Consider the following 12,146-nt stretch of genomic DNA (forward strand, 5'->3'; position numbering starts at 1 on the left):
CTGCTCGTCCAAATGGGTTCAGCAGATCTCCCTCACCCCTAAAGACCACTTCCCTGCATTTGACAGCAATTCAGACAAAAAAAAAATTTTCCTGGTTAATTTGCTGGGTTCAAGTACACATATACCCCCCCCCCCCCCCCCCCCCCCCCCCATTTGGGTCACCCTCATTCCTGCAAATGGATGGTCCTTACTCACAACTTCCGGGTGGATGCAGGCAGAGCATGGGCAGGCCTGCCCGGGGCACGCAGATGGCCCGCTCAAAATATCAGGTTGTGGATCGCTCCGTGTTGTTCATGCTCCTTGTTCTCTATGGACATGCTACGGGCGATGGGTGGTAGTGAAGAAGACAGACAGCACAAGGAGCCTATTAGTGCTGTTCATGTGATAAGTGTGTGCTCCTTGCATGCAGCATGACAGAATTTAGGAAACCACACAATCAGACCATAGTTTGTGTGGACGGCCGTCCTACAGGCATTTATCTGGACACCTCGGGATCAGCAAGGAGCCGGTACATGCAGATACTCACTATGTGGCATAAGGGCTCCGTACCACAGCATCACCTGTGCGTCACAAGACTGGCCTTACCAATACTTCCCAATACACTCACCACACGTTTCACTTTCATGATGTCCCGTAAGAGTTGCAGCCGCTCGTCTCTATGACAATCCAACACTTTGCAGTACAGGTCAACCTCCATATGGGCTCATGTGAGTAAGGCATAAGGGGGAAAAATGAGAGGGTGATGAATGTGAAAGGCCTCTCCTGGTTCCATCACCAGATTGTTGGGTGTGGTCACGCCAAACGCAGCACACTCAGACCGATGAAGCCATGGATGGGTGGTGAAATGTTTCAAGAAAGAAGATCTGAAGTCAACATCCTGTGACTCAACTTCAGGACAACAGAACCTGAATGAAGGAAACATTTATCAACACTACTGAATCCAGGAAATCTGGGATGTTTAGGTTTAGTTTAGGTTCACAAATAGATGTAAAGATGGTTTGTTCTTCAAACCTGTCACAGAGGTTTGTTACTGTGAAATCTGGGTTTTGGCAGAAAAACAACCTACGTTATTAACCCTTGTGCTATCCTAGGCACTTTAACCATGGGAGTTGGGTCATCTAGACCCACTAGACAGTGCTCTGAACCTTTTTCCTTCAATGATATGTGATCTTCACTGGTGTCCATGAATTACCACCATTATCCACCTTTGTCATGGTAGGGAGAACATGTCATTGTAAGGGTGGGGTCATTTTGACCCCACAAGATAGCACAAGGGTTAAACCTGAGAAAACGTCACCTACAAGGTTATCAGACAGAAATGTTCACACACTGTCTGTCATATGATGCAAAACTTCATTTGACACTTTGGATTTCAAAATGTGCAAATCTGTTTGCTTCCATTGGCAGTCCGGGAATCCAGACAGGTGACAGTTCCTCTTTCATCTGCATGTTACCATATTTACGTGCTGCAACAACGCACTGCAATTAAAGTGGAGGCAATTATTGATGCAATTTTTCTTTGAAGATCATTGAGATAAAAAAAAAACAGATCTGAAATGAAACCCAATCCTCCCAGCATGAACATTGCAGTAAATAAGTGTCAAAGAAAAGAAATTGTTCTTTTAGGTTCACATGGTTTGGAATGTTTCCATCCCACGCGTTTTCATTCCCTGTGCATATTTCACCCTGAGGAACCGGTCCGACGAGCCTTCAGCCTTCATCAGGGGCCTCAGAGCTGGAGCAGAACAGATGTGACTCTGACTGAACCCTTTCTCAGGGACGGGAATGCCTGTTTACAGGGAAATTTGGCCTCTTGTTGTCATCTATCGGCATACTGCTGCCTGGGTCCCTGTTTGATGCATTTTTACCTCACCAACACCCAAAACTGAAGGATTCGTGTTATTTCCAACACGCTCTTTGCACTGGAAAGCCGACTGTTGCAGAAAATCCAGCTTCTATGGCGGCTGTAGCTTCAATCAACACTACGCCTCTTCTGTAGAAAACAGAGCGCTTGTCACCCACAGTATCTGCTCATCTGATAACAAAAACTCACAAATCATTCAAATAACTATAAAAGATTGATTATAAAATATAAAAACCCCATGTAATGAACCGCACTTCTGTTTTAAAATACCAATTCTTACAATAAATGCAGCTTCTTCCAAAAATTAGGCTCCAGAGACAGATGTTTCACAGTTTTCTAATTTTATATTGTAGAGAGACAAATGCACGATCACACAGAAAGTCCACCCGTGCAAAATTAAGAAAAATGTAAGACGTGAGAGTGAAGTCTCATTTTTGTTATGGCCAAAGAAGCACAGTGGGGTCAGAGCTCCAGCTGGGTTTAGAGCATCCATGCAGAAGAATGAGAAACGTGAGGATAAATATCTGCTGCATTCACCAAAAATCATAAAGTTTGCCTCAGATGACTGGATCAGCAGCAGCAACATCTCCTAATGTTTTTGTTCCGTGTGGTTTCTGCGTAACTCCGACGAAGTGAATGTCAAGAATGGGATGCAGATGGAAAAAAAAAACTGTAACCCTTGTGCTATCCTAGGCACTAACATTGGGAGTTGGGTCATATAGACCCGCTAGACAGTGCTTTGAAACTTTTTTCTTCAATGATTTGTGATCTTCACTCATGGATTACATGAAATCTTTCCACCTTTATCCACCTTTGTCATGGTAAGGAGAACACGTCAAAGTAAGGGTGGGGTCATCTAAGATAGCACAAGGGATAAACCCCTTTTTGTCGTATTATTTTTTATTTATTTGTTACATTTAGTGTGTGTGGGGAGGGAGAGGGGAAGAATGTGAGGGGAGGGTGGAAGAGAGTAAAAGAAAGAAAGGTGAAAAGGTGGGGGATACAAGCACTGATTTGAATAAGTTATTATTTTAAGCTGTAACAATTATACCAGATCAGCTGGAAAGACGAATGTTACATCAAAGGTGAAAATCTGACACTAAGATGAGCGAAAAAAATCTGTCCATCAATACACTGTGGGTAAGGAGGAGGGATGAAGCAGACAGGGAGCAGTGTGGCAGTGTGCACGTGCACGTGGGGGTGGAGATACATGCATGCTGCCGACGAGAACCGTGTGTTCATAAGGGGAGCCAGATCCTACCCAGCCAGACCAGCCAGACCGGGAGAGGGGAGGAGAGCCCCCCAGGCCAGAAGCCCCCCCCAGCATCAGTTTCTCATTTACTTTAGAGCAAACCGATGAGGATTTTGGTTCTCTTTTGAGCTAAATATCTTGCTGCATGGTCTGAAGGTCAAAGTTTGAGCTGGAGAGTGGTTTACAGCATCAACACAATAAAGAGAAACAATATAAACGGTCATCTGGACTTAGTTTTTGAGACTAAAGACGTCTCATCAGGGCAAAAAAACGAAGTCCAGATAAACATTTTTCAAACCTCTGTTGCTATGGAATCATCCTGGGTGATAAGAATCCTCACAGATTCATCTTACAGACCCACTCCAGGGAGAATTGTGTTTTTGGTGGTTTTAACCTGTTCTTGGAGCATTTTTCTGATGATGGAGGACAAACATAAAGAAAATTCATATTAAAATTCTGTTTCTGAGTATTTCTTCATTCAAATTGTTGTGAATCAGGAGCAGAGGAAAAAGGCTGTTTGCAAAAACTTGTAACAGTGATCAAGACGAAGAAAACCACAAGCTCCCTGCTCCATTCTAATGCATCCACTTGTACACAAATGGATCCATGTACGTCTTTGTTTTCCTCGTCTGAGCTGGAATCTGGATCTAAACTGTGCGGCTGGACAGCTCCAATATTCCTGCCATTTTTGTTGCACGTCTAATGTTAGGTTGGGGGTGTGGGGGACTGTAAGTTAGTGGGAGAGCGTGGAAACAAATGGATGACGGGAAGTTAGAGTGGGCTTACAGCAGAGTTATTTCAATCTAACTTTTAGAGGACGTTTATAGCTGGCAGCAGTGGATGCAGTTTATTGTTGTTTTTTCTCAGACAAAATAGTGCTGTGATTGTTGGTACAACAACTGAATGGAGGACAGATTTCTGAACAAGCCTCTTCTGAAAACTGCTGATGGATAAAGAGAGCTCATCCAGGCCTCTTTGTTGTGTTTCTGCTAAACGTCTGAATCTTGTAAAAGACGCGGAAATGGTGAAGTAACCGTTGGAGGAGAAGAAACCGGAACATACAGGTTGTACTGACAGAGGATAACTGTGCTAACAGCAACAACACAAAACAATGTAACGTTTGTGTGAAGGAACAAAGGCAAATACAAAATAAAGACATATTACAGCATTCAGTAATAAAAAAAAGAACCAATCACAGACAGCTTGGTAAAGAAGACTCGCTCGCTATGATGTTATTGAGCAGAGAGAAAGGTGCAACATAAACTCTATTTAATGTCTCAATGCTAAATCTATAAAGGCTTCACTTTCAAAATAAAACACTTCTACATTTAAACAGCTCTCATATCTATTCTCTATGAATCAACTTCCATGTAGCTTTCCATTAAATGAAAAATGCGGAACCATATGATGTGGTTCCGTACATTCATGTAACCCTTGTGCTATCTTAGATGACCCCACCCTTACATTGACGTGTTCTCCCTACCATGACAAAGGTGGATAAAGGTGGAGAGATTTCATGTAATCTATGGGCACCAGTGAAGATCACAAATCATTGAAGAAAAAAGAATCAGCACACTGTCTAGTGGGTCTAGATGACCCAACTCCCAACGTTAAAGTGCCTAGGATAGCACAAGGGTTAAAACTAAATGAATCCCCAATGAATGAAAGTTCAGACTGGTTGCAGGTGTTTGTTTATCCGATGATGAAGGTCTGGATCCTGCTGTCCTGATGTAGCAAACAAAGCTTCAAATCACATTATGCCTTAAAATATTTAAGTGTTATTTATTTATTTTCATTTTAAACTCTTATTTTTGCATGAAGTTAAAAAAACATTAGTATTTTTTGTTTCCAATTTCAGACACTACTCATATAAAACACTATAATCAGCCCGGATCTATTATAATACAATCATTTCTCACACGACATCATAGATGGACCCCAGGGTGCCGGTGTGCTGGGCTACTTTAGAACCGCACGCATCTCCATCTTAAAGAAGCTCTAGAAATTCTAAAAAATAAAAAAAAAGAAAAAGACCTGAAACACTATAACCTAAAGAAAAATGCTACTTCTTTAGCTCATGGTAAAGCCAGAACGTCAAGAACTCCTAAATCAAAGAAATAAAAATGAATTAAAAAAAACAACAACCACAAAAGCGAGTTCAAGAGGAGACTGGATCTGTGTAGAAGACTTTGGGGGTCTTCTGCAGGTCTCCCCATCCTGCAGCACCCCCCCCCCCCCCTCTGTCAGCTATCACTTCATTTTCCAAACACCGTAGACTGTGGCTCCTCTCATCACATAAACATAAAACACAGAGAAACAGTGTGAATACCTCGTCCCTTTACAAACAGACGTCTCACAGGTCAACCGGAGCAGCAGTTCAGCCTGTGAGGCCCGTCCTGACTAAAACATGAGAGCAGAGTTACCACATGTCCTGTTCTAAACTGATCTGTGTTATTCTGTGAAGCTGCAGCGCATTTATCTGGATCCGTTGCTGCTTGCATCTGTCCAGAGAACACGGCGCTCGTACGCAATAATCTACAGAACCATCAGAGATCACGGCTGACCTCTGGTCATCAAAACATGTGCTGCTATGTGGCTGCAGGGGATTCTGCTTCTCTGACGGCAGACGACAGCAGCGAGGCAGGAAGGACAGCCGTTCTGCCTTCTGAAGAAAGAAAATTAGTTGATAAATGGTGCTGTAACCCTTGTGCTATCCTAGTCACTTTAACATTGGGAGTTGGGTCATCTAGACCCACTAGACAGTGTTCTGAACCTTTTTTCTTCAATGATTTGTGATCTTCACTGGTGTCCATGGATTACATGAAATCTTTCCACCTTTATCCACCTTTGTTATGGTAGGGAGAACACGTCAATGCAAGGGTTGGGTCATCTAAGATAGCACAAGGGTTAATGTGATTGCTTAAAAATCATGAAATGGCCGATGAAATCCTGTTATTATTTTGTAGCTGTAAATTTTCCATGAAGCACTGCAACGATGTGTTCCTGGAAAACCCCCAGCTGTGCAGCGTGGGTGTGAGGTTTGTGCAGAGCGTCAGTGTGTAGCTTCAGTCAGCAGTGCAGCTCACGCCACGGGGGTCAGAGGTCACCGGAGAGGCATTCCAGGACGGGCACCGCAGCTCCCTGGAGGAATGGACACGGCAGCAGGAAGTCTGACCGTCTGTCGGGAGCTGCCATCTTTACCCCGCCCATAAAACTCTGTCCCCACACACAGAGAGAGGTGCAGCGCTCGCCTCCGATCCTTGTGCCTCCAGAGGCCTGCAGGGGGTAAGCCGTCCCACAAGGACTAAAACGAAAAGCACTTTTTTTTGTCCCTTTCACTGCAAAAGGTGTTAAAGGATCTTAGCAAGAACGAAAACCTGGACTAAATGTAAAATGTTGGGTGTTGTTTTTGCTTCACTTGCTAATTTTTTTAATAGTTTATGTTTAGAATACTTTTAAAAGAAAAAAAATTAGGACATCTATTGAAAAAAACAATTGTAAGATTTAGAGTTGCAAAAAATGCACACTAAAAAAAATCAATTGGTACAAGTCGTACATGGATCTATTTGTCTGCAAGTAGATGCATCAGAATGGAGCAGAGCAGGGAGCTGATGGTTCTAAGTCACATCTAAAAGCTTTTTACAATGGCATGTTTTTCAGCTCCTGATTCACAACAACTTGAATTAAGAAATATTTTAAGCTTAATTTCTGTATAAATGTCCTCCATCATGAGAAAAAAGTCACAAGAACAAGTTAAAAACAGCCTTTTCTCTGGAGTATGAATTGTTCGTGTGAGAACCCATGATATGGGTGACATGTTCTCTGTTTGTCAGCAGGGCAGAACATCCGTGTTCAGGCAGCGCTGCACGTGTCCTTCATTAAGCGCAGACGCCTTTCTGTAGGGTTTTGATTGCAGCTGTACTGTGAAGGCTAATAAAAAGCAGTGTGCTGCTTTCAAGCTCAATGCCACCATGACAGAACAAAAAGCAAATGGTACTTTTTTCTTTAACTCCAACCCCCCCAAAGAAACTGCCCAAATCTACAAACTCTTTTTTATTTTTGTTTTAATGTCATTTGAACTTCTTACAACTATAGTTAGCAAAGACTTCACATTATCCAGGTCTGCAAAAGATAGAACACTTTGACTTCAGCCTTCTTTTTACATCTTAGAAACAGCAATGATTAAGAACTAAAAAAGATCTTTTTGATCCGGTCCTCTCTCTGCGGTGAGATGATAAAAATCACACGTTAATCCGTCAGTTCACGACTGGAAACCAGTGAAACGGGGCTGCGTCTAGCCTGATGCTACGTCCACGCCGGGCTCAGAAAAGCGCCTTCGAGCGACTGCTTCCAATGACGAGTCCACGTGCTTAAACTCTCATGCTTACGCATCAATATACACGGTTTAAAGTCGATTTTTGGCCTCTATGTACAAAACACACGGCATTTGAACGTGTGTTGAAAGTTAAACCAGTTTAACGTGGACCAATCAGGAACTCGGATTTATTAGTGACGTTTGGATGGCGTCCATCTTAAATTCACGGAAGTGCCAACCGTTTGAAAATTGATCATGAAGGAGAATAATTGCAGTTTCTGCCCAAACGGAATCCTATGACACCAAGTCTTTCATTTATCAGAATAGAGCTGTGAAAGCAAAAAGCCTGAAGTGAGATTCAGCAGATTTTTCACCGCTTTGACATCTCACCCCCAGCCTCTTGTAGCTACAGGTACACGCGGTAGTATGTGTTAGCGACAGACCAGTGTGAACACTGAATGCTAAAAGCCCAGTCTTGAACAAGCATTACATGCCCGGTGCGAACGTAGCATTACAGTCATCCTGAAATACATTCAAAAGGACTTCAGAGTACCTTCAGTAAGGCAACGACAGCTCCATTATATACATTTAAAAGAATGAAGACCAGTTTTTTAAAAAGTGCATCGTTGCAACTAATCTTTAAAGTAACACAAAAAAACAGTTGGATTTGAAGGATGGACATGAAATAACACATACGTTATCTTTACTGTCAGTCTTTTTCAAGTAACTCAAATCCCTTCTCTGTCCAGCAACGCGTCAACCAGCAGACGTCTCTGCTCTCCGTTCAGGACTCTCCTCGCACCAAAGCATCCTCACGTTACTCAGCCTTACAGTCATGATCTAAAGCAAAACCTACTGTCTATTACACCTATCTACAGTCTGTTTGCATAGTCTGGAAGTGACCACTAGATGAGAAGACGGTCCAGGATGAGGCGGTTAGCTGGACTCATCGATTGTCCTCCTCCTCCTCCTCCTCCTCCTCCTCCTCCTGGTTTGCCTGGGAGCTGGTGTGATCTGAGCAGGGGGGAGTGGAGGCGGCTGGCGGAGGTATGGGGAGCAGCGGTTATCTGTGTGGGGAGGCAGCATTCTGGTCATGGGTGAGGTAACAGTACGACACAGGAGGCCGTACATGGGGTCGTGCATCACCTTTCTCGAAGGGGCCGATTTGGATTACTGAGGAAGGAGAGCTGCTGCTCCAGGCTGCACACGCGGAAGGCCAAGTAGCAGGATGAGAGGATGAGGAGGATAATGCTATGGTAAAGAGCAGACACACACCATTAGAAAAAAAAACAAACTATAAACCTTCAAGGGCGTGAAAGAAGTGATCTGTAATGTATGCGTTTACCACTAGGGGGCAGCATTTCACAGTTGGTAAACATGAACATTCATGTTTCTTTCCCAATATAGATACTGTTCTTTTATATATATATATATATATATATATATATATATATATATATATATATATATATATATATATATATATATATATATATATATATATATATATATATATATATATACACACACTTACTTTTTTTAAATAACAATAATTCTTTTCAAACATCTTTTATTGCTAAGACAAGTTGATTGAAAATCTCTTTCTGGACTTCCTGGTTGAATCAAAGTCAAATGATTGAGAGGAGTTGGAACCTGCAGCCTGGAGAAGGACACGGATCCAAATCAGGGACAGTTGGAGGCGTTTGCCCGCAGGGTCTGGACCAGAACAGCCACTGACAAGTCCAGGAGTTTCACTGACAGTTGCAAAAATGCCGTGATTGTAGCGATTACCTCAAAGATTTGAATATCCACCCTTACGATCACTTGGTTATCTTTTTAATAATAAATATATTTGGTAACAATTCAACAGCAAGTTCAGCTAAAATATCTTTAGTCTGAATTATTTGCTTTGCCTTCGTACAAAAATTCCAACCCCTTTTTTTTTTAGTAATTCAGATGTTATTGTTTGAATGTCATGAAGGAAGAGTTTGCTTTACACAAACACAAGATAAAGTTGTTTTAACTGCTGGGTTGTGTGACTGATTCAGACAACATTAATGGCTTCTTAGTCTCAGTGTGTGTGTGTGTATCTGTGTGCGTAGCTGTGAGTCAGCTGTTGGAGGAGGTGAAGGTGGTATTGTCAGTGTGTGTATGTGTGTGTGTGTGTGTCTTCTTGAACACTCACAGCAGGGTAAAGAACTTCAGCAGCTGGTACTCCATCTGGCCCAGCTCTGCCACCGGCTCTGATAAAAGACTTCTGTCTGTCTGCAGACCTCGCTCTAAAACACACACACACACGCGCACACACACACACACACACACACACACACAGAGTGACACAAAACCATGAGCTCGGCTTAATTCTGCCACATATTTGGATTCTGCTGCTGTTCCACCAGTTTGAGTCCATCCGATTATTGGGATGCAGACATGAAACATCCATCAGTTCACAGTCTTTGCTTTTCACTCTCCTATTATCATTCAAACAAGTGTTTTGGTTTTAAAACATTGAAAAAATGTTGCTAAACATTGTTTATTATAGGCCACATGTCTGCACTTGGGATATTGTACTTAAAGCCAAAACAAAATTCTCTTGGTATTTAAAAAACTGTTTGTTTTTACTGCCATCTAGCGGTGGACCTGTAGATTGCATGTAAGTAAAACTGCTGGAAGAACTGACTTCTGTGTTTTGACATGACTACACAATAATGCCAACATTGTCCTTGACAACACATGACTCTAAATGGTCCCTTGCCCCCCCCCCCCCCCCCACCCCCCAAACACACAGTTCACTCTGGGTACGAATACCATCATCTCATGGTTCTGCTGTGTCCACACGCTATAAACGCATGAATTCTGCTTTCGGGAACTTTTTTTTCGTTCACCATGGCAGTAATGTCCTCTTTACTAACTGTGCTTCAGTGCTTTCAAAGCATCTCACTTTAATGGTAACACATTTCTAATTTATTGGCAAACTTGTCATTTTATGACTTGACAGTATGAATTTCCTTCATACCATAAATGTTTTATGATCACGTTAGTTCCTGATTCTGATTTAAATAAACGTGATTTTCTGTCATTGTTGTTAACGGTTTATAAAGAGATGCTCCAAAATATAAGCTTTTCTGACTGTTTCCTGTCTCTAAATCAGAATTGCTGATAACTTTTTCATAAACCAAAACGTGTGCCGTTTTACTTAGAATGCATTAAAAAAAAAACTTAATGCAAAAATCATCTAAAAACCATAGAGAAGGCCAAACAAAAGGATCGAAATTTTTGTCTGAAACACTAAAAACTAGCCAAAAGCTCTCGTCTGCAGTGTTTCCTAACACAAACGTGTTTGTCTGCAAACACGTTTGTGTTAATCTCAACTTAATCTGCATTTGACTGTAACCTTTGCATATAATCCACTCGAGCAGATTTAAAGTCGATTTAAGAACAACACGATACACAATACTGCTGATCCACGGAAAGTATGTTATTATTGTTGGAAATCACAATCAACGTTTCTGCACACCAGTTTTTTAGGCGTTAGAACAAAAAATAAAACCTATGGACGGAATTTACTGAACATGAACATTTAAAACAAATAATAATATTTTAGGAGATTTTGTGTCAGTTAATGTTTGTGCAATATGTTGATTTTTATAATACTAACAGAATTCAAATGTATAATAAATAAAGTTATTTCTTGCCGGAACACTAGCATCGTTAAAACTTAGACAAAATCTCTTATAAAAGCAAAAAAAATAATAATTTATAGTTTTCAGAAATGTAAAAGACAAAGTTGAAAATCTATTTTGTAGAAATAAAAAGTAACTTGGCAAACAAAGGTTCTGGAGATAAGAATCATAAATGAAACAACTAGCTCAACTTCATCAGGTATAACGAGTTCAGACTCACTAACATGTTCTTGTGTTGGAGGACTTCAGATTCAGATTAAAACTGCATTTTTTAACAAATTCAAGTCTTTCTGCGTTTTTCTTTGTTCAAACTGTGAATGAGGAGCAGACAAAAAAAATGCAGTTTGAAAAAACTTGTATTTGTGATGTAGAAAATCTGCTGCTCTAAGCTTCAAGCTCTGAACAACGGGGAGAGGAAAGAGGGGCGGCGTTGCTCTGCACCGACAGTCCCGCCCACAACTCAGAGGCGAATTTCTAATGAACTGCTGCTGCTCTGCAGAGACTAGGTCCTAGAAAACAACACAGCTTTTTTTGATTTGGCTAAAAACGTGACAATCAGGATGAAAAGACGGGCGTGGTGACTTGAAGCGGTTACCAGAGAACAGACAGACAGCTCAGACCGGCACCGGGTTGGTTCCTCACCTTCCAGCGGCTGCTCTGACTTGAAGACCGTGTCCGCCGCTCCCAAGCCACTGCCGGAGTTTCCCAGGAGGTCGGGCAGGGAGGAGGACACAGAAACCACCGAGGGTTTCCGTCTCCACTTCAAGACTGACGGGAACTCGTCCACCACCGGGAACTCATCTGGAACCGGGAACTCGTCCTGTAGCGTTGAAAACGGACAGAAACACCTGAAGTAAGGAAGTCGGGTTTAGTAAAAGAATAAAGATCCTGGACTGATGGATCAGTTCAAAGCTTTTTATGTCCGTCCAAAGGGTTTCAATATTTCTCTGTGGCTGAATTCACTGACTTCTCTCAGCAGCGTGTTCCTCCACCTGCTTTCTGCTCTTACAACATCCACCACCATCACCTCTG

The 12,146-nt window shown here is 42.0% G+C and overlaps 1 protein-coding gene across 10 annotated transcripts in view; it reads right to left on the bottom strand.

Moving 5' to 3' along the window:
* Nucleotides 1-7,163: 7,163 nt before the first annotated feature.
* Nucleotides 7,164-12,146, bottom strand: part of gramd2aa (GRAM domain containing 2Aa) — a 29,309-nt gene continuing 24,326 nt past the window's right edge. For all 10 annotated transcript variants that reach the window (XM_023952853.2, XM_023952844.2, XM_078944237.1 and 7 more), the window contains 4 exons: nucleotides 11,757-11,934; nucleotides 9,617-9,710; nucleotides 8,578-8,682; nucleotides 7,164-8,498 (listed from right to left, as the gene is read on the bottom strand). In XM_023952853.2, coding sequence (XP_023808621.1) covers nucleotides 8,495-8,498; nucleotides 8,578-8,682; nucleotides 9,617-9,710; nucleotides 11,757-11,934 — 381 coding nt within the window. In that variant the 3' untranslated portion in view covers nucleotides 7,164-8,494. The remainder of the gene's footprint in view (nucleotides 8,499-8,577; nucleotides 8,683-9,616; nucleotides 9,711-11,756; nucleotides 11,935-12,146) is intronic.

The sequence above is a fragment of the Oryzias latipes genome, chromosome 3 (genome assembly GCF_053564925.1).
Source record: "Oryzias latipes strain Hd-rR chromosome 3, Olatipes_Hd-rR_3.1".
Taxonomy (NCBI): domain Eukaryota; kingdom Metazoa; phylum Chordata; class Actinopteri; order Beloniformes; family Adrianichthyidae; genus Oryzias; species Oryzias latipes.